This window comes from Vombatus ursinus, unplaced genomic scaffold (assembly GCF_900497805.2).
Source record: "Vombatus ursinus unplaced genomic scaffold, bare-nosed wombat genome assembly UNPS02014778.1, whole genome shotgun sequence".
NCBI classification, from domain to species: Eukaryota; Metazoa; Chordata; class Mammalia; order Diprotodontia; family Vombatidae; genus Vombatus; species Vombatus ursinus.
Window position 1 is genome coordinate 37,176,495 of NW_020954556.1, and position 23,427 is coordinate 37,199,921.

General features: G+C 38.3%; 1 protein-coding gene across 2 annotated transcripts in view; it reads right to left on the reverse strand.

Annotated features, from left to right (window-relative positions):
* The window catches only part of EML6 (EMAP like 6), a 297,843-nt gene that overhangs the window by 9,253 nt on the left and 265,163 nt on the right, over positions 1 to 23,427 (reverse strand). Inside the window, exons 28-39 of one of the 2 annotated variants that reach the window (XM_027864987.1) lie at positions 19,964 to 19,978; positions 18,588 to 18,596; positions 17,330 to 17,408; positions 16,578 to 16,707; positions 14,123 to 14,221; positions 12,813 to 12,986; positions 11,557 to 11,765; positions 9,993 to 10,150; positions 9,159 to 9,273; positions 5,402 to 5,590; positions 1,270 to 1,442; positions 367 to 529 (exon numbers count right to left, since the gene is read on the reverse strand). In XM_027864987.1, coding sequence (XP_027720788.1) covers positions 367 to 529; positions 1,270 to 1,442; positions 5,402 to 5,590; positions 9,159 to 9,273; positions 9,993 to 10,150; positions 11,557 to 11,765; positions 12,813 to 12,986; positions 14,123 to 14,221; positions 16,578 to 16,707; positions 17,330 to 17,408; positions 18,588 to 18,596; positions 19,964 to 19,978 — 1,513 coding nt within the window. The remainder of the gene's footprint in view (positions 1 to 366; positions 530 to 1,269; positions 1,443 to 5,401; positions 5,591 to 9,158; positions 9,274 to 9,992; positions 10,151 to 11,556; positions 11,766 to 12,812; positions 12,987 to 14,122; positions 14,222 to 16,577; positions 16,708 to 17,329; positions 17,409 to 18,587; positions 18,597 to 19,963; positions 19,979 to 23,427) is intronic. The other variant, XM_027864986.1, reaches the window with a different exon arrangement.

Consider the following 23,427-nt stretch of genomic DNA (forward strand, 5'->3'; position numbering starts at 1 on the left):
CCTATCCTATCCTATCCTATCCTATCCTATCCTATCCTATCCTATCCCATCCCATCCCATCCCATACTATCCTATCCTACCATATCCTATCTGTATGTGGAAGCCTTGACTTCTAATCTAGCCTCAGATGCTTGGCCATCTGACTTTGGGCCAAGTCACTTCACCTTTCTCAATCTCAGTCTCCTCATTTGTAAAATAGAATAATAATAGTTTCTACTTCACAGGATTTTCATGAGGAGCAAATGAGATAATTTATGTAAAGAATTTCTGAACTTTAAAATGCTATAGAAATGCTAGCTATTGTTAATATGTTTTATGTAATTGAAATAAACTTAATTCAACTGATTCATTAAAGTGAAAACATACCTGAATGTATTTGCTGTCAGCTGAGAAATCCATCTGAATAACAAAGCTTGGGATGTCTTTGCAGTATCCGATTCGGTTCAAGTTTGTGCCTTGGGTGAGGTCATAGAAGTCGACAGTGTGTTCTGATGAACCCACGGCTAAGAAGTGGTTGTCTGGACTCATTCTAGAAGAAACAAATCAAAGGCATGGTCAATGGGGAACAAAAATCCAGAAGATGGTTTTTAGCTGGTTTTGAGAAGAGATTCATAATGTGCATTCATTTCAATTTGACATATCTATTTATAAATTAAATCTGCCATGGAGCTCTCTGGTCTCATAGGCAACAAGATTGCGTCCCCGTATCATTTGTGGTCAATTCTATCCTGTATTCCCTACTCACAGTTATAGGATCATTGATTTAGGTCTGGAAGAGTCCTTAGAGATCTATTTAATTAGCTCATTCCTAATGGTTCTATCATCTCTATTTAAAACCTTAAATAAATAAACCTTAAATAAAATTCAGTTATTTTGCCATTTTTATAAAATGACACTGGTTTACAAACTCTCCTTGTCTTGGCTGAAGTAGAAAAAAATAAAGAGAAGATTTAAATGTAATCTCATAGTAATAAAGAGAAAATTTATGTCGTCTTTTGGATAATATTGTTATCTAAGCAATGGTATTTATCTCAACAACTCAGTAGACATTATGAAATTCAATTAAAATGCATTTATAGTTTGTTCTGTTTCTCATTCTTTTTTTTTTTAAACCAGCAACAGCATAAGACCCATATAATCATCCATTCAATGGCTAGCTGAAAGGTTGGACTGGTAACTGAGTTCTTTCAGATCCCCTCTTCTATTGGCCAAAGCCTATTCACAATGAGTAAGTAGTCCCTGGCGACTAGTCATGACACCCATTAATACCTGATATCCTGAATAGCAGATTTCCGATCTCGTTTTTTCCCCCAGACTTTCAGGCTGTTCACCAATAAGATAACGAATTCTCCGTTTTTCATGCCAATGGCCACCATGTCTCCATCAGGGCTATAGGAAGCGCATCTGGCGGCATGGCCCAAGTTGACCTTGTTCAGAAGTTTCTGAAGACATATAAGCAACGCTATTTAAACACCACAAACCTTCTTCAGTTGGTAATTCAAGGAAAATGTAGTGGCTAGACTTGCCTTGCTGTGATATCCCAGAGACATAGTTTTCTTATAGAAAACTGTAACTAAATGGCTTGGTTATGTAGAGAGTTTCTGTTAAATAAGGAGTCCTCACACCAAGGCACCATCATGAAGATGTTCTAGCCACCTGTGTTGATGTCTAATCTTCCACTGGATGGCCAACTACGTAAGGGCAGGGATTTTTTTCCTATCTAAGCTTTGCATTCCCCTGAGCTCTCTGTGTGGTGTTTGTCACATGGCAAGGGCTTAATAAATGATGAGCGATGACTGCCTGCCTTAGTAGGCACTTAATAAATACTTGTTGATTAATTGAGTGATAAATACATGTATGAATGAAATTTAGGTATTCATTCTGCCACACAGAAGCAGCTAGGTGGCACAGTGCACAGAGCACTGGGCCTGGAATAAGGAAGACCTGAGTTTAAATCTGGCCTCAGACACTTACTAGCTGTGTGATCCTAGGCAAGTTAATGTTTATCTGCTTTAGTTTCCTCATCTGTAAAATGGGGATGATGATAGCACATACCTTCTGGGGTCATTGTGAGATAAAGTGAGATAATATTTGTAAAAGCATTTTGCAAATGTTAAAGTACTATGTAAATGCTAGCTATTATTACTGTATATATTTAAATATTTATTGTACTTTCTTCTAGAGACATGACTTAAAGATGTAACTGTGCCAGACAGAGCTGTCTTTAGAGGGCTAGTTTAAATTTCACCTATGGAATTTCAGGCCAGATTTCTTCCTTCTCTAAACCCTAACAGTGCTTGGAGTATATGCCACATCATTTAGTATATAATGATGCTCTTCTGAATTGTTTGCTAATTTTGTATGTGTGGAAGTCTTGTCTTTCCAACGCAATGATAAGCTCCTTAGGGGAAATGATTGTATTATACTCTTATATCCCTCACAGAACTTAATACAGTGTATAGTCTCCAGATCCTTTTCTGGTTGCCTTATTCTCCAGATGTTTAAGTTTGCCTATATCCTTCTTAAAATGTAATACCTGGAAGTAAACATAGTACTCCTTCTAGGTGGCCTGACCAGGACAGTGTATTATGGAGATGTGACCTTCTTTTTTTTTGGGCACTAAGCCTCTCTTAATGCAAATTATGATGGTATTAGTATTCATTGGATAGGACTAATTTTTTGTGTCTTCCCTATTATACTCTTAAACCATATTGAGCTTGAAGGTCAAGGTCACTAAAACTCTTAGAATACAGAGTAACAATCACAGAATCAGAGAGCTGGAAGGGACTTCAGAGGCTTTCTAGTATAACCCAGAGTTGGCCACACATTTCTTTTTGGCTAGTTACTTTTTTACATGAACTCCTGGATAGTCATGTCTCCCTTAATCTGCACTTATGAAGCTAATTTTTAAAACATAATTGTAGAAATTGTATTTACTGAAATACTGAAATGGAGGATGTCTCCAGTGATGCAGACTGCAACTCATCCACACCTGCCAATCCTGTGAAACTTTTTGTCTTGATCAAATGAGATAATATTTGTAAAGTGCTTAACACAGTGCCTGGCACATAGTAGGTACTTAAATACTTTTCTTTGCCATCTTTCTTTCCTTTCTCCTTCCTTCTTTCCCTTCTTTCCTTCCTTCCTTCCTTCCTTCCTTCCTTCCCTCCCTCTTTCACTCCCTCCTCCATTCCTTCCTCCTTTGTCTATATCCTTCCAGAAGCTGGGGGTCCATTCATTGTCAAGGGCCTTCCTATCTTTTTCTTGACATCATGAGAATGTCACCCAGGCTATCCACTGGTCATCTCTTGCACTCTCCAGGTGACCAGCCCATATTGTTTTAATCATATTTTTCTGATGATATGCTTTACTTTGGTCCTTCTTCATAGTTCCTTATTTTGCATTGTTACAGCCTGAGCACACCCACCTATGTGCTTGTTCATTGCCCTCTGAGTAAAACTCTTTTTTCGTTCTTTGCATAACATAATGCTGTTCTGCAACTCATAGTCATACAACAGTTGTTTTTGCATGGTGATAGGTCTCTTCCAGGAGGCTCTGTGAAGTTTCTGAGCTTGATGCCACCAGCACTATGTCATCCACTAAGAGGAACATCAGGAGGACTCACCATTGACAAGGAAACCCACTTCAGTTTGGACTCCGTGCTGGATCTCCTCTATGCCAAAAAAAACCCCGGTAAAACCCCTTCGGCAAGAATACATCTCATTTTATTTCCTGCCTAGTGTTAATGACCAAATGTTTGTTGTTCAAGGTTACTATTTGTGGAATCTTGAATAATTTTGATGAACGGCTGGGATTTACTTTGTTGGAAGAGACATTTAAGGGGGTGTTTTGTTCTATCAAATCAAATGCTTTGTTATGCTAAATAAATAATAAACACCTAGGGATCGTGTATTCTTGTATTCTTTCAGTTGTTCAGGCGATGGCAAAAATGTAATCTGATGTGCAAATGATTTTTGACAGCCTGCCTGTGTCACCCTCGTTGAGGATACCCTTGATGGGTGAGTAGATAATTCTCATAAAAATTTATGTAGATGGGAAATGTTAAATCTATCCCTAAATTTCTTCTTATTTGACTTGACCTATTATTCTAGATTTTCAAGATCTTCTTGGATCCTGACTCTGTTATCCAACATTAGCCATCTCTTCTACCTTGTGTCACTATACATTTTTACAAAAATAGTTTTATCACTTCATTTCACTCTTGACCCTCAGACCCCATCCCAAGTCCTCCACTTGCTAACCACTTTCTTTCTATGTCAGAGACCATGCTCTGAAAGAATTTCTTCCCTGGGGACTCATTTTCTATTGGTGACTACTTCACCTGAATCAGAGGTCACATGGGAGCCTCTAGGTCCTTGGGTGAGGCCTTTTGACTGAGTCCAAATTTGACAGAACAAATCCTTTTATTAAGGGGATTTTTTTCTGTGAAGTTTGGATTCAGTCAAAGGGCCGCACTTGAGGACCTAGAGGGACACATGTGTCCTCGAGGCCACAGGTTCTCCACCCCTGAGTCCTGGATCATTATTTCAGGAAAGCCCCTACATCATATTTGTTTCACTTTCTATTTGCAGGTCATATCCCATCTATTCCACAATCTGTTAAACACTTTGTTGTCAAGTGAAAACCCTATCCTCTACTCCCCTGGTTCTAGAACCATGAATCATGATCAAATCAACTATCAATCTGCTCCCCCCTCAGAACCCTGCTGTAAATCCCTATAACTTTCTTGACTAAGGTGCTCTTCCCTGGACATCACCACTTCCCGGTGCATATTGCCTCTCCTACCAGAATTCAAGTCCCTTGAAGTCAGGTACTGTCTGTTTTTGTATGTGTTATCTCTAGCATTTAGTACAGTGCTGAGCATATAATAAGTGCCTAATAGTTACTTTTTCATTCATTGATTTGTCTCAGCTATTCATAAAAATGTTGACCTTTTTAAAGTCAAGTACAAACTAGGGTGGTCCACCAGACATCATCACACAGACTACTTTTTTTTTTTTTACTACATCCTAAATGTAGTTGTTTTTCTAAAAGAGGGTACATTTTTTCCTTTTTTTTTTTTTAAGGCAATTGGGATTAAGTGACTTGCCCAGGGTCACACAGCTAGTAAGGGTCAAGCATTTGGTCGGAGGCTGGATTTGAACTCAGGTCCTCGTGACTTCAGGGCCAGTGCTGTATCCACTGTGCCACCTAGCTGCCCCTAGAGGGTACATTTTTAACCTAAATAAGTAAAAGGTAAAAAGAACTAGTCATCCTTTAGGGAGGAAGCGTTGGTGTCACTCATACATATCCCAGTCAATGGAATTACCCTTGGTGGAGTTTCACAATGGGGCAATTTCTGGAATCAGTCCCGTTTGTAAAATGAAGTAGTGTCACTCACTTTGTCTGCTAGGTCCCAGATCCTGGCTGTACCATCATTGCTGGCCGAGATGAAAATATCCTTGGTAGGATGAGTGGCCAGACCCCAAATTTCCCCTTCCATGTGTCCATCAATCAACATGTTGGAAGCAGCATTTTTTTCACCAACTTCAATTATTTCTCCATCTTTGGTTCCCACTAAAATTTTCCCCTGTTGAAGTAAAAATGCAGCTAAAATAAACTTGAGGAGATGTAATAAATATCCATGGAATTAAAAGAGAAAATCAGGACTCCCCTCTCCCTCCCCAAAACTACCTCAATTACTCATAGTGGCATTCAAAACAACCAAAACCCCACCAGTCTTTATCATTCATTTTTTTCTTGTTTTCTTATATACTTCATTCCTCAATTAATATTCTTTGGGCTAGTTAGAACATTATTCATCCATTCATTTCATTCATTTATGGCTCTGGTAGCATATTTCAACGTCCTGCTCCTAATAAGTTTTTCTATTTCCTTGTTTTTTCCTCATTTCCCAAACATTCAATTAAATTTGATTAAATTCAATGCAACAAGCATTTATTAAGTGCCTACTATGGGCAAGGCACTGAGTTAAGAAAGCAGGGTCCTTCCCCTCTAAGAGCTGAGGCTCTAGAGGAGAAGATAAAACAGAGATTCAAATAATTATAATGTAAATTAGGATAGGCTAAATGCTAAGGCAAGATATAATATGTAACAAGGGTTTTGAGAAGGGAAAAATTGCTCCTGCTGAGCACTGGGGATAAACTTTAGAATTGGGTTTGGAACAAGAATATTTCAATAGGCAACAAGTGGAGGGAAAGAAAGGTACAATGGGAGATGGTATGAAGAGTTATATGAATTCAGAAAATTATGATTAGAGTAGTTTGGCTAGAACACTGTCCTTGAAATGGTAGAGAAGCCAAAAGGGAAAATTCTATTTCGTGTCTGATTTTCACCAGGGAGAAACTGGTTCTTAGGGATAGAAATGGTGGGAACCTTGAGAGGAAGTGGCCACTCCATCTTTGAGTTTTTGATAGAGAAGGGAGGAAAGCTGGGAATGTTCTGATATGTACTTAGATTTTGTGAAAGTAGATTTCAAAGGGTTCAGAGAAAGGTTTGGAAGGATTAGCATTTATGTAGCATCTTAAGGTTTTGCAAAGTGCTTTACAAATATTACTTTATTTTGTCCTCATAAGAATCCTGCGAGGTAGGTTCTATTGTTACCCCCATTTTACAGATGAAGAAATGGTGGCAAACAGAAGTTAAGTAATTTGCCTAGGATCACATAACTAGCAAGTATCGAACGTAGGATTTGAACTCAGTTCATCCTGAACTCCAGTAGCACTCTATCCACTATGCTACCCAGTAGTCTCAGTGGTGAGGCTAAGTGACTTCCCCAGGGCCACTCAGCCATTATGTGTCAGGGTAAGACTTGAAGCCAAGTTTTGCCTCTAGTTTCTCTACCAATAAAAAATTGTAGGACTAGAAAGCATATAATAAATACGGCTAATAGAGAGCTGCTAGCCAGTTTTAGTAAGGTCATAGTAAGAGAACCCCTAGCTACCCCAGATAAGTACCAAGAGGAAAGAATGTCACTGTCAATCATTTCTGAATGATAATGAGGAAGAGGAGAGGTGATGCAAAATTGGAGAAGGGTAAACATTGCCTAGACTTTCAAAAAACAGAAGAGATAATCTTTAAACTACTGGTTAATGAACTTGACTTTTACTCCTGGCAAAATTCTAGAAGATATTGTTAAGGAAAAGAGTTATTAGAACCTAGAAAAAGAAACAGTGGGTAGGAGAAACCAGGACTGCAATCAGTCAGTCAATCATTAAGCACTTATTAATCACCCACTATGTGCTAGACACTGTGGTCACAAAGAACCAGCATGGCTTCATCAAGAAAAGGTCATGACCCCATGACACCTAATTTTGGTTTTTCTTTGGGTTCCTAAACTAGTACCATAGATACAATGGGGGTGGGTAGAGTGGTGGATGAAAATGTTGTAGTTATAGTTTATCTAGATTTTTTCTTTCTTTCTTTTTTTTTTTTTTTAGGCAATTGGGGTTAAGTGACTTGCCCAAGGTCACACAGCTAGTAAATGTCAAGTGTTTGGTCTGAGGCCAAATGTGAATTCAGGTCCTCCTGACTCCAGGGCCAGTGCTCTATCCACTACGCCATCTAGCTGCCCCAGTTTATCTAGATTTTAAGCTTGATGTAAGGAGAAACTTTTTAACAATCTGAGTTACCCAACAGTGAAATATGCTGCCTTAAAAGGTGGTAGGATCTCTCTTGTGAGAGGTCTATAGGCAAATGTGGAAGGAATTTTTCTTTTCCAGGTGAGTTGGAGTAGAGGGCAACTGACCTAACTTCTAACTGTGACAACTCAGGATTATGTGATCATAGAGTACATAAAAGGGAATAATGGGAAACTGGATTGGATCCAGGTCGTGAGGAGTTTTAAGTGCCAGACTAAGGGGTCTGGGACTTTTGTCTGAGTTACTTGACTATACTTGTGAGTATCTTTAGCCTCCTTATATATTCACTGTATGAAGGAGAAAGGAGGATGCTATCACAATCTTCAGGAAGTTTTCTATGAGAAAAGACAAGGTAGGAATGTTAGTGTAAATGAGTCTTTCTTTGTATGTTCCCGCAACATCTAGTTTAGGGATTGGCATATAGTGGGTGCTCAACATAACTGATGATTTAAATGTCATCCTGCCTATAAGGAAGGAAATATATTGGTCAAGCTGTGTTAGGAAGTTGATTAAACCAGCTACCACTACCACTGCACTCATTGTTTGCTATTTCAGAATATAAGTCCAGTCTTTTGATGCTAATTTACCTTTTTCCAGTTTCATCTGTTATAAATATAGCATCATCCCTTTTCCCCCAAATCATCTTTCTTAATCAAATTCTTGAAATTTTACTTGGCCAGAGAAACTATGGCCAAATAGCTACAAATCATTGACCTAGAGAGTACACTCAGTAGATCAAAGACCTAGTTCTTAATTTTATCAGATTTTCCTATTATGTCAAGCTAAAGTGATATTGTTGCTATTGTTGTTGTTGTGTGGTGAAATTATGTATAAAATTAATCCCTAGATTTGCCTTAAGGCAAAATAATTAATTGCTTATAAATTCAGAAATACAGAAAGGGAAAGAACACAGCTCTGGTAGTCGGGAGAACCTGGGTAGATCTGCCACTAACTAGCCACATGCCCTTGGCAAAGTCCCTTCACCCTTGTGGGTCTCATATTTCCTTGTTCATAAAATGAGGGGGCTGAACCACTTCAGGTCCTTTTTAGCTCAGAAATTACATATTCTCATATATACTTAAAACAAAATCTAAGCATTTCCCTGACTTTCATTTCTGCCTCTTTCTGAATGATATCATAATCATTTATAGCTAATATAATTGATTCAGTTACAGAGTAGGGACTAGAAATTTTGTGAGTGTTTTGTGAGATTCAGCTGTCTTTCCCCTATTTTCCGCTAAATATTTATTTGCGTTTGAGAACAAAATACGTCTCTTTTTGAGATGGAGGGTGCCATATCACTTTATACACCATAAGCATCTTCTAGTCCTGAGTTATGGGTTGGTAGATTCAGTACCAGCTGTATTTGGGTGAAGGCAAGCTCTGATTCCCAAGTATGGCTGTTCTTTGCTTAGTCCTGGCTTTTTCCTAAGCTCAGTGGGAGGACCTGGGATGAAGGGAAAGACAGGTGATGATGCTACTTTTGTTTCTACTTACTTTGCCTCTACACACTGAGCGCACACATTCTACCAGCTGTCCAGTCTCTAGCTGAAATGCCCGGCAGCGCTTCATCTCCTGGTCCCACAGTTTCACAGCTCCTCCTTCTTTAGTCCTAGAAGGGAATAATAGGCATACTGAGAATAAGACCCTTATACCCACCCCACTTTCCATTCCCTTTATTAATAATAATTTCAGAAAATATACATCAATTTTTGATTCAGCTGGTCTTTGATAGATAATTGGCATGTCTGAAAAACCACTGTCAAATTTTTCTGTGGGTTATACTTTCATAGTTCATATCCCTTTCAAATTACCATGTAAGTGTCTAAGACAAGATTTGAACTCAAGTCTTCTGACTTTAAGTAAAGATATTCTATATTTTGAGAGAAGAAAAAAAAGATAATCTAGAGAATCAGACTATGGCCTTTCCTAAATTCTGTCCTCTCCAGATGCTTCTTATCTTTGAAAGAGCTCTGGCAGGTAGCATATTGTAAACACTAAAGAAATTCCATTTGCTTCAGGAGTCCTCAGTGTCTTTCAAGACCCTTTTAAATAAGAAGTCTGCTATTTACTCAACTATCTACATCTGGGGTTTCTGAAACCAAACAGTACTGATGCTTTTCTTCTCTTACACCATCCTGGATCATTTGATTTAGAAACCTCTTGGAAAATAGCAGAGATAGATCTCCTTCCTGAACATGAGAGGTAGGAGAATTTATATGTAAGCATCCCTCCAGAGAAAATCCACACCTCTGAGGAAGAGAAGTTGTTGGCAACCCACCTCCCAGGGATAGACAGAAATAGCATATTTCTAGAAAACATATATCTTACGGCCTCTCCTTTCCACCAGTGACTATCAGTCCATCTCGAAGAGTTGTATACATTGTAAAGACTGGGCCTGTGTGAGCTTTGGCCACCAGCCTAATAAGAAAATGGTCCTTCCAGACATAGACATCTCCATTTATGGCGCCAGTGAAAGTGAGGTTGTTCTGGAAGCAAAATAAATGAACAATTTTCAAAGCCAGAAATGGGCATGATGCCTTGAATAGATATTTTCCTCATCTGCTCAGCTTCAGTAACAAACCAGAACTATTTATAAGCAAATGCAAAAGAAAAAAAAGTTGAACTCTTGAGCATCTGTCATAATAAAGGCAAGTAAGTAATGGCTGCAGATCATCCTGAACCATGGATAATGCAGAAATTCTTTAGATTTGATTTTGAAATGCATTACACATTTGTTCATTTTCATTAGTCTATCTTCTTAATGGGTTTTTTTTTTTCCAGATCTGCATTACAATGAATTTTAATCCCATGAGCATACACCAGCTGACAGGAGGGGAAGAAGGCCGAGATACATGCTGGAAGGCAGGGAAAAGACATTTTGAGAGTCAATATTTTCTGTGGATGATCTATAAAGTAAATTAATTCACCCCTGGATCATCAAAAAAGTGACCATAACCAACAACAAAGGATCAGCTGGTTGAAGAGGCACATCAGTCCCAATCTCATGTATGCCTCTCCTATGGCTATGGAAAGGTAGCAACTGTGCCAAAGCCCCACTGGGTGGAAGAGGCTGATTCAGGACAGAAGAGATATTCCAAAGGGCTGGGAATTAAGCCAATCATGGTTCAGTGGAAGAAATCATTTCCCTAGTGTATCTTTTGGTGCCTTTCCTAACTGCTAACCCAAAGAACTTACACAGCTTTGTTTGTTAGGAAGTAGTCACCCACAGGTATGATTTTTATAGATATGGAGTTGGAAAGGACCTCGGAGGTCATGCAGCACTTCTTAACCTGTGGGTCACAACCCCACAGGGGGTCGCAAAAATTTTGGAAATAGTAAAAGGTTTATGAATGCACGGTGACCAAAAATTAATTAAAAATCAAATGTGTGATGAATCCGAGGTGTTTCTAGCAGCGCTTGTCTGTGTTGCATTGTGCGACTTCACGTCAGCCGTGGCTCTGAACACAAAGCATGCGCACTTTGCACCACGCATACTGTCATGCCATGCAATGCCAACGAACTCTGCCAAAACACAGAAAGGGGTCACGAGCGGGAAAAGTTTAAGAAGCTGTAGACTAGATTCTAGTCTAAGCCCCTTGTGTTACAGATGAGGAAACTGATGCTCAGGTAGGTTAGGTTGCCACACAGGTTGTAAGTGTCTAAGGTGAAACTTGAATGCAGGTTCTCTGACTCCAGAGCTAGTCCTTTTTCTTTTGTACCACTAGCAAATCCAGGTTTGGAAGTAGGGGTAAAGGGGAAAAAAGCCCTTTGCTCTGGGAGGAACTTCCTGTGGGACGGAAGTACTGCTAGGAGGCTTGGAGATGTCTCCTGTTCATGGAACCCCACACTTCCCCCATCCCACATCCCTCAAAAGTGCTGTGTTTGAACTTACAGCACCAAAGGCCACAGAGAGCATTGTCTGCATTTTGGCACCTTCCATGGATCCAATCACTCCTTTCTTGTAGAGCAGGGCACTGCCAGCCAGTGTCCAGAATTTCATGTGCTTGACCCCCACAGATACAAATTGTGTGTCAGAATCTGGACGGAACTCGACCACAAATATTCGCTCGAGGTGGCCCCCTCGACTGGCAACTTTGGCACCTGCATTTATGAGAAATATCAGCTAAGTTGGTTTCTCAACCCTCCTTTACCCAAGGAACTCTTTCCTAGGAAATCTCACCTTCTGTGGCTTTTACTTTTTAACCCAGCAGCGAAGGGAATTTCCTCAAGAATATCCAGGCCTTTCTACACCAGTAATTGTTGTGCTTCTAACATTTAGCATATGTCGTTTTCTTCCTTTATCACAAAAATGGCCAGAGATCTAACTTAACTGAAGAGGAAATGCTATTTCGTCAATAATAATACTACTCTGATAATAGTTAACATTTCTATAGCCCTCACTATGTGCTGGTCACTGTGCTAAGTGCTTTACAAATATCTCATTTGATCATTATAACAACAGTAGAAGGTAGGTACTATTTTTATCCCTGTTTTCAAGCTGAGGAAACTGAAGCAAATCAAGGTTAAGCGACTTGCCCAGGGTCACACAGCTAGTATCTGAGGTTGGATTTGAACTCAGGTCTTCCTGACTCCAGGTCTGGCACTCTGTTCACTATGCTATCCAGTTGTTCTGAAACTATTCTGATAATAATTACAATAATAATAATAACAATAAAAGCTTGCTAATAATAGTTATAATACTAACATTTATATACTATGTTTGCTAGCTATTATTATTATTAATGTTTACAAAGTACTTTATGTTATCACAGTTGATCCTCATAACACCCTGGGAATTAAATGCTATTATTATTCCTATTTTATAGATGAGAAAACCAAGTGAAGTCAAGTGACTTCTTCAGGGTCCCACCGCAGATAAATGTCTAATTAGAATTTATCTAAAGTCTAATCTAAATAGAGTCTGATCTAATTAGAATCTAATTCTAGTTCTAATCCAGAATTTAAGCTTGTGTTGGAGCTAAAACAGAAAAAGGCAGTTATTCTTTTTACTTTTGCCTTTGCGCTTATTTTTCTGTGTGACCTTGAGATAGTCACTTTACTCCTCTAGTTCTTATAGGAAATAGTAGTAGAAAGTCTTGCTCACACAGAGTTCCTAAAAGTAGAAAGAGAATACAGCCTTAACTTTACCTTCTTGCCATCGCCAGACTGTGATTGTATGCTCAGGGTCCACTCCTACTGACACCAGGAGCTTGCCAGTAGCACTAAAATTGATATAATTAACTCCTTTTGCATGGAAACATCGAAGCATTGAAAGTGTCTGCTTGCTCATTGCATCCCATATGTGAATTGAAGGTGTTGTTCCTGAGAATCAAAGAAAATACAATAAAGAATTAAGGTTAAAGGATGCTCAAGTCACCTGTTGGTTTAAATTTATGTAGAAGCCTTATCAAAAGAAGAGAGTAACTTAGGGGCAATTACAATTTCATATTGGGATCAAGAAGTCAACAGCTATTAAATGTCCGGTAATAATTGGAAGAAAATGGGAAAACAGCTGTTGCTCATGGAAAGACAGATATTATGGAACTGACAAACAGTCATGGAGGATTTTATACAAAGAAACAATCTGGGATGGTGTGTGGTTTGTATCTTTAATTCATCTTGATACAACCAGCTGACATGAAACGTTGACAGGGTTTTGCAGTGTAGATGAAAACTATTCACAGATGAAACAACCTTACCTGGGATTTCCACAGTATCACCTGCATTGTGTGAGCAATGACAATGAGGAAGCACCAAGGGAAAACAATAGCTAAAATAAGTCATATTTCTAATACTGAAGCATTCAACACCAGCATCAGAAAGCACAAAATTAAATTATAAGATGGACATGAGTTCAATGAAAACAAGCAGGAATATTGGTGAACTAAGCTAAAAGCATTATCTTTGAAATGACCAAGTTAGAAAAAATTCTTTTAGAAGAAAAAATGTGAGTCTGTCAGGTCCACATTTGTAGTTGGCTGTGTTCCCCCAGTTCCCCTGGGTCCCCAGGGCACAGCTGGGTCAGGAACACTGATTTGGGGAGATTCAGACCGAAATCCCTCCTTTTCACCCCCTCCAGATCTCACCCTAGCAAACAGTGTATTATAATTATGGCACCATTGCCAAGTGGAATATCATAGGTTTGCAGGTCCTATCAACCTTTCATTTCATATCTTGGGTCTGTTTGGATGGTGTTGAGAAATACTCTACACATATCCTTCAGATGAGAAGCAATATATTTATTGTGGATCCTTCAAATCCCCAACCATCCAGGAGACATATTTAAGTAAAATGTTCAAAGTCAATAACCACATCAACAAAGAAAGAGTAAAAGGGGAAGTGACAATGACCCAGATTCCACATATGAAATGAAAAAAAAATCCATCATTTCCAGTAAATCAGTGTCCCTGATCATTTGGGAATATAGAATTTCTTGGTTAATACAGAGAATCTCCTACCTATTTGGCTGGTGGCTACCACATTTTTATACTTAGGGTGTTGGTTTACAGTCAAACAGAGAATGTCATCAGTGTGTTCCAGATAGAAACTCTGGCTTCCTAAAAAAAATAATAGAGAAGACTTACTAGCAACACAAAAGGCTTTTTAGAACAACATTTCCAAAAGATCATTTTTTGTATCATTAGAAGTGACTTTGTAAAATGTGAAAAATGAAGTTTAAGATAATGTTCTCCAAACATGGCTCAAAAAGAAGAGCTATGAGCGACCACTCCCAGCTTATTTCTTTGCAGAGGGGAAGGTCCACAGATGTTGCACATTGAACATGTTTTCAGATTTTTCTATGAATTGATTAATCATGCTGATTTTTTCCTCTTTTCTTTCTTTTTTTCCTCAAAAATACTATTGGTTATATGGGATGGCTCTCTAGAAGGAGGAAGGATACTGGGGGAAAACTCTGATGATATAAAAAACAAAAGACATCAATAAAATTTAATTTTAAAATATTATATTCTCATTTGCAAATGGTCTACTGGAGAATTGATTGATTAATCAATAAATATTTATTAAAGCTCTTAATAACCTGACTGCTTCCTACTTACCAGTCTTTTTTGTTGTTGTTTTGTCATTTTCAGACATGTCTGATTCTTTCTAACCCTATTTGGGGTTTTCTTGGCCAAGATACTGGAGTGGTTTGACATTTCATTCTCCTGCTCATTTTACAGATAAGGAAACTGAGGCAAACTGGGTTAAGTGACTTGCCCAGGGTCACATAGCTAGTAAGTGTCTGAGGCCAGATTTGAACTTAGGAAGATGAGTCTTTCTGACTCTAGGCCCTGTACTACTTACACCTTCCTCCCTTCTGAGTACTTCTTTATCCTATGGTGCTCCTCACACAAGACACTCCATTTCCCTACTCTGAGCATTTTCCCTGGTGGTCCTTAATGCCTACTCTCCCTCCTCATCTTCAGCTCTTGGTTTCTCTGACTTCCTTTGTGTTCTAGATAAAATCCCACCTGCTACAGGGAACTTACCCCTAATCCCCTTATTGCTAGTGTCTTTTCTTGAAGATTATTTCCAATTTATCCTGAATATATCTTGTTTATACATGTTTATTTGCTTGTTATCTCCCTATTAAATTGATAGCTTCTTGAAAGCAGGAACTATTTTTGCCTTTCTTTGTAGCCTCATCTCTTAGCACAGTGCCTGGCATATAGTAGGTGCTTGATATTCATTTATTTGTCTTGCTTTGACTCATTAGGCACTATATACATTGGAGACTCAAAGAGAGAAATGAAAGAGTCCCTGCCCTCAAGAAGAACTTACATTTCTGTTGGAGTAGATAACACACACACACACACACACACACACACACACACACATACACACTATAAGCTTGGTATCTTCTGCATTCTGGTCCTTCAGGAGTATGTACTCTTTCCCTGGATGGTAAACAAAACTTCTTTAAATCCTTCCTCTTTCCTGATCTTGATCCTTAAATGTAGAGAACTAGGGATTCCAAAATAAGAAGTATTTGAGCACTTCTCCAATTTCAGGAATGTTTGGCCTAAGCTTCCCAAAAGTCTCTTTTAACGGTTGATATCTCAAAAGACCATTTCCAGATGCTAAGCAAAATTGATTCATTAATTTACCATTTGCCAGATACAAAAATATGCCTGCTATGGGAAATGTAGGAAATAGTAGGGAAAAAAAGTCAGTTGACTCTAACTAATTAATCATTCCTTATTGGTGAGAAGGCAATATGGTGAAGGGAGCATTGGAATCAATGCATAGCACTTGGGTTCTAGGCTGTGCATTGATGTCAGTTAGTCATGGGATGGATCTTAGGCAAGTCATAAACTCTCTGGGTCTCAGTTTCCACATATATAAAATGAAGGGATTGGACTAGATCATCTTTAAAGTCCCAATTATAAAGTTCTAAGATCTGCCATTTTACTAAATATGCTTCACCTAAAAATGACAATTATAAAATGAAAAGGAATTTTTTTTTGCTCACAGCAACAATTCCTCTTAGAAATGAAAAATTCCTATTATTTTCCATGTAATCTCTTTTCCTCTGAAACTATTAGCTTCAGTACAACTGATCTAAGCATGGAACTCTCAAGGATTCCAAAAGAACTATTAACCTCCCTCCTGGGGGCTGTAGCAAGAGTTGACTTGGACTGAGACTGAGGGCAGAAAGAAAGAGGCTTCAATGCCTTGAAGATGGCTCTGAGTATGTTTCAAGAGAAAACAGGTGGGATAAACTTGGGCCAAAAAAGGAAGGACACGAAGGGAGATTTGACAAGGGTAGTTTGTTAAATTCCCATCACAACAAAAAAAAAAATAGGAAAAGTATAAGGATATTCCTGAAAATGGTTCCTATGGTTTGTATTAGGAAGGTTTGGCTTCCCAGTAAATTTCGAATTTCCAAGACAGAGCTCTGTTTTTAATTACCTGTGGAAAGGTTCTGAACTATGCCTGCTGCTGCAGTGTGGAAGATTATATCGGCACCATCATTAAGGTAATGCAGGTTATTACGACAATCAAATCCTCTATAGCCAAAGACGTGATCTAAAGCCAGCTCCTACATTTATGGACAAAAACAAAAACAAAAAAAAAGAGGCACCAGAGAATAGAAGAATAAACCAATGTTAAGTTAAAATGCAAGTATGCATCAAGAATTGTTTGGTAGACAGTTCAGAGTATCAATTGGTAAAACGACCTCATTTTTGAACACTTTAGGAGAAAATGAAGGATTCCATTTTGCAATTTACAACTTACAACAATATATCATACATAAAGTATAATGGAATAAATTGTAGAGTTTGTTGTCTAAAGTACAAAATATCTTTCTTGGTTTTTTTAAAAAACAAATCAAGTTTTTCTTCTGTTCTTATCTAAAGTTGCATGCAGTTTTATATCAATAAAATACCCACAGTCTTTAAGTAAGAGGAGTCATGGCGTGAACTTAAAGGGGTGCTCAGATGATTCTGATGAACAGAGCAGAAAAATACCATATATGCCATCTTGATTTTTCAACTGGGAACTTATCCTAAATAAATTTTCACTTTAAAAGACAGTAGGTATGGTTACAACTCAACGACATCCTCTCTCTGTCTTGCCCATGGAGACAAGCAAACCTGTCATCTCTAAGCCCCCAACACAGCATATGACAAATTAACAGCAAAACAAGTGAAGCCCCTCACCTCAACCAGTTTCTTTTTTTTGGTGATATTATTCTTCTGCAGTTTCTCTGGCTGGGGAGCTGCCCTGCTCACTGGTGGCCTGAAACAGACATTGGCCAAGTAAGCATGAAGGTTAACAATGGACTTTTAGAGATCTTCCCATTCAGGAACACTAACTGTGGGCAAGAGTGGCCTTTTAAGATCACTTGTCTGATTCATTTCTCTTCTCCCATTCTCTTTCGTTTTGGACTTCTTTTTTGCACAGTAGGAGTAACTTCAGACAATGTTAATGGTGGCAGCATAGGCTTGAATACCTCTCCATACCTAAGCTACCCACTTTAAAGTGAAATGTCTTGAGGTAATCTCTATTCCTTATTTCTTGTATCAGAGAAGCTGGAAAGAATGAATGCAATTTCCAAAGGCTATTGACTTAAGAATAAGGAGTGGACTGACATGGAGAGACTCTAGCTTCCTTTTAGCAGAACATATTGAGGAGAGACCACACTTTTCCATTACCTGCTGGCTATGTATCAACATAAGGACATACTCCTTGTTTCCAGGGAGTCTCAAAACTCCAATTTCTATTCTGATCTACTCATTTTAGAGATAATGGCATGGGATGCAGTCACTGGAATTTTGAGAATCAAGTATTTGTAGAACATGGATAACATTCTAATCATCCAAAAAGGCAAAGAGGATGCTTTTTTAAAAAAATAATCCAGGGTGCAGTTAGTTGTATGATGAACAGATAATTTTATTCTATAAAGAATATGCCAGATAAGAGATCAAATTTTGTTTCATCAAACATCTAGGCTAAAAACTCATTGTCTGTGTTTTATAGGAAGCTCAGGGTGTTATGACAACTGGGTGAAGAATTTAGCTAAAAGAAGGTACTCAATTCATTCCTCAAATTTGCTAAAAAACTGAAATAGTCTTCTAACTCATGCTGGGCCCATATCACACTGTTATAGACAAGGTCAAGCTATTTGTTAGCACTCCTCAAAAGCTATTTTACTCATCCATTTGGAGAATAAAATTTCACATAAGCTAATTGACAGATTCTGTAATGTGATTCATTCATGGATCAATCATGGATTTCTTAGAAGTGAATAATTTTTAATGTGCTGTGTAGATATAATAGTCCAATGTAGATATTTCCTAAAATCCACTTCTACAATGACACAGAAAGAAGAAAGGTACAAATGCTAAAGCAGCTCATTGTGTATTCACTAAATACATCAGTTAACTAGTCTTGTGATACGTGAAGAGAAAAAATTACCTGGATCCCCTTGTAAGCAGCAAACAAAGCCAAGTGAGAAACTTAGTACAGTATAGAGGAGCATTGGCAAATCATTTTATTCATGCACAAGCATTTTTCAAGGGAACAGACATTCCTGTGTGGCACAAACCATGCTTTTCAAGCATGCCAGCAAAGGACTAAAACAGAAACGAAAGAGTGCACCAGTCTACAAATGCAGAAAGCTCCTACCCTGGCATCACTGGGCAAGCTCTGCACTAAAGCGCCTACAGAATAGGGAGAAAAAAGGAAGCTCCGTCAATGCTTCCCACACACTTTACGTGAAGTTACTAACGCCTCCTACGGACTTTGGTTATTTTTGTGCGTGCCGTCGACAAATTGTTGTTGTCAGAAACATAATAACATCCTCCTGAATGCTGTGGAGAGTTTGGTACAATGGAGGTTTTGTTGTCGATTCAAATCTAACTCATAATTTAGCCTAATAATTCCCAATGTTTACTGGTAGGCCAACTTGCTTGCTGGAACAGTTTGGCATTTTTTTTTTCCCACTGGGGAAAACAAGACACCTTTATTTTCTCTGAAACTGTTCAATCAAAACAGCTTACGTAATCGTCAGTGATAATTGGACCAAATGGTACTATAGAAACCACCAAATAATGCGTAGAAAGCCATTCTCCGCACAACTACATCCCCAGCTCATGTCACTGGTAACTAAATTGAGGGAAATCAGGATGCTGGGGGCATGCCATTTCACACAGTTAGACACTTCCTTTCTCCACGTTAATTGTCCCTTCTCCTGACGTCTGCTCTTTTTTCTGTTTTAGTAGAACTTTCAAATGAAATTCCTGGGTTTACTCTTTTACCTAAGGATGTTTAAGTATATGATAAAAGCAAGCCAGGGATTGTGATGAGAGCAAGAGGACAATATGGTTATGGCATGGTTCATAAAGAGTTATTTAATATTAAACACAAGGTTTATTTTCAAGAAACACACAGGCTGTGGATATATATGTACATATATGTATGTGTATATATATACATATATAATCTGTATAGAAAGAGTATGCATACAAGCACAAATATCATATATTTATATATACATGGATGTATATATATATACACACAAAGGCATTCAATGCATTTTTCACCTTTATATTCATTTAAAAAACTGAAATGTAAAGCAATATCAGAAAGTGTTTCTTCTTTTTTTCACAAGCATATGATCAAAGCTATATTGCTTCCAAACTGAAGATGAGAGGGGCAAGGGGAAGAGACCTGCATTGTAGCAAATTAAGCAAATTATAAGTATTTACTCTCTGGGACTTTTTCTTCATGAAAACTTAGTACTGAAAATTCATAGAACACCTGAGCTTTTCCAGTGTACTGTTAATACTTACTTGACAATTCCCTGCCTCCAAAGGAAAGCAAGTTAAAACATAATACAAGTATTAAAGCCTTCTTTCTAGTTATCCATAAAATTTCAAACACTGGATACTAAGAATTATTCAGTGGCTCTAAATCCTTCCAGATTTAGACTCCACCAGAGATGTGGCCTTGTAAAAGCTGCTCTTGGTGGGCAGAGTAGGATAAGGGGGAATTCACTCAACTTAAACCAATGAACTTTTTGCAGTCAGTTGGTTACTCCAAATGCCACACAGGGCTAGAGGTAGGAGAATAACATGCTCCGTTAGGGCACATAAATGGTAAAAGTGCACAAATGGGGCAAGAGTCATGGTAAAGGAAGGATGAAGAAAGAAAGAATAGAAGGGATGAAGAGAAAGAAAGGAAAAAGAAAGAATGGAAAGAAGAAAGACTACAGGAAAAATAGTGAGTCTCAGAGAAATGGGAGGGAAAGGACTGAGAAAGGAAGGACAAAGAAGAAAGAAAGAGGGACTTCACAGGAAAAATAGTGGGTCTCTGAGACGGGAGGGAGGAAAAGGATGTGAGAAAGAATTGTTTCATTGAATATTCAGGATAAGAAAGATAAAGAAAGTTTAGCAAGAGAAAATGAAACAAAAATAAACAGTAGGCAGATTAGAAGAAAAAATGAAAAGGTGTAAATCATAGAGAATATAAGGAGTAAGCAAACTCAGGCACAGGCCACTATGGTTCTAACTCTATATTTTGTCTAATGCTTAGTCTATTGTATTTCATCAATAGTGGCCTTCCTCTGGTTCAGGATTGGGCCATGCAGCCTATGCAAATGGGCTAGTGTGGCACTTTTAAGAACCCCAAGGTGGGAAGGGGCAGTGTTTCTATGGTGGCCATAGCCCACACACAGGCCATGCAGTGATGGATGGCATAGTTGATACTAAAGCAGCAGCATGGGCATAGTTGAGATGATGCTGACAGCTCTGTTACTAAAACATAAGACTTGGACACACTTCAAGGAGTGCACAGCTTCCACTGTCTCAGCATCTAGAATGGTAAGAGGTCATCTAGTGCCACCCTCGCATTTTACAGATGAGGAAACTGAGGCCCATGAAGAGGAAATGCTGTGCCCTAGGATACACAGGGGGTAGGCAGCAGTGCCAGGATTTGAACCTACACTCTTTGACTCTAGATGCAATACTTACTCTATTCCCAAGCTGCATTTCAACTCAAATTAGTAGGAAGTTTTCCTTAACACTGAGGTTGAATCTGCCTCTCTGTCTCATCTGTCCATTTTTCCCTTCCATTTCAACCTTGTGGAGTTGAGCAGAATATGTGTGTGTGTCTATGTATATACACGTGTGTATAAATTTCCTTTAGTGTGACCCCCTTTAAAATACTTGAAAGAGAGAGCCGTCATGTCTCCCCAACCCCTGCTCCCATCTTTTCTAATCCAGGCTAAGCATCTTCAATTGCTTTCACCAATCTTTATTTGGCATAGTCTCTAGTTCCCTAAAAAGCTTAGATGTACTTCAGCTTATCATTGTCCTTCCCAAAATGTGGCTTCTAGAACTATGAGTGGAGATGGGGTATATTGAAGAGAGTGCTGCTGGACTTGGGTTCAGGAGAGTCCTGAGTCAAATCTCACCTCTCACACTTAATAACTGTGGACAGTCAATTTACCACTCAGAGCCTTGGTTTCCTCACATGAAAAATAAAAATAATAACATTTGTAGTACCCACTTCAGGGAGTTAGGGGGCACAGTGGATACAGTGCCTAGGCTCTTCAAAAGTTCAAATCTGACCTCAGACACTTACTAGCTGTGTGACCTTGGGTAAGTCACTTAATCCAGGTTTGCCTCAATTTTTTCATCTGTAAAATGAGCTGGAAAAGGAAATGGCAAACCACTCCAGTATCTTTGCCAAGAAAACCCCAAATGGGGTCATGAAGAGTTGGAGACAGCTGAAGTGACTGAACAAAAAAGTATCCATTTTGTAGTGCTATTGTGAGGATCAGATGAGACAACATATGTAAAGAATTTCATAAACCTTGTAGCAGCATATAAATGTCAACTATTAGTATTATTACCTGAATATAATACTATCTGCTTCTGGATACTATGCTTTTCTTAATGCAACCTAAGACCAAATTCTTTTTTTTTTCTTTTTTTCTGGCTGTCATGACTCATTCAGCTGGGAGTCCACTAGAATCGTCATATCTTCTTCATATCAAGTATTTTGTAGCTATGACTCAGCCATCACATACTTGAGTAATTGATTTTTTTTTTAAAAATTCAAATGTAGTACTTAAATTTTTATCTCATAAGATTTGGTCCATCATTCTAGTCAGTTGAATTCTCTTTGAATCTTGATCCTGAAATTCAGACTATTGGCTATATCTCTTGGTTGGAAATTTGATAGGTATGCCATCTATGCCTTCATACAAATCACTGGAAAGTAGTTTTATAGCACAGGGTCAAGGACAGATCCCTGAGACCCTTCACTAGAGACCTCCCTTCCAGATGAAATAAGCCCTGTCATTGGACTAAATTACGACAACAAATGATGGTGATTGCCCAGGATTAACATAGCATTTAAAGTTGGAAGGGATGCTGGGGCCAGCTCACACTGGCCTGCAAGAGCAGATTTTTAAATTTTGAGTGTGAGTGTTTTACACTTTGGAGATTGGCCAGTGCTACAGATCAGGACTTGATTTATTGTTTTGTTGTTTTCTAGGCTTAAGAAAATTATGGAGAAAATATCAGTAATTAAGATTAAACTTAAAAGTGTGTTGTGCACACTTTCTTTTAAAAAGGAGAGCCAGTTGTTCAACATTTATTTACCAGCACATCCTTGCTCTGTAGATATTAGTTAGTTTATTATTCTCATTTTATAGATAAGAGAAATGAGACCTAGAGAGCTGAAGTGACTATTTTCACCTCCACTTCAAAAGTCTTCAGAGCTAACAAATGGAAGGAATGAGACAAATCTGTGATATGTAATACACACTTGGAAGAGAGTGTTGAGCAAAGAGTTCATTAATAGACAACAAATTTTAGGGTTTGAATGGCCAAGAAATTAATCAAAATACAAAGAGAAACTAATTGGAGAATCAACAGGGGAGGAAAAGTATTGAAAGCAAAGAGAAAGGAATTCCCATTAAACTTTTAAAAGAGAAAAGGAAGTGGGAGAGATTTAGTAATTTTTTAAATGGGGTGAGTCAGGCAATGTATAAAACTCTTAAGCCTCAGGAAAAACAAAACAAAACAAAACATGGTGCTCAAATTCTAAATTGTATTAGAAACCATTCAAAGTTTTTTCGGAACATTTTGTGAAACTTCATACTCCATCCTATTCTTGAGTTGTGTACATACAAGCATAAATGTGTATACAAGCACACATGCGTGCAGTTACGCTATAAGATGGTCTCAGAGAGGTCCATATCCAAATAGAGGTCCACATTCCAATCTTTTAGGCATGTTCTGCTTAC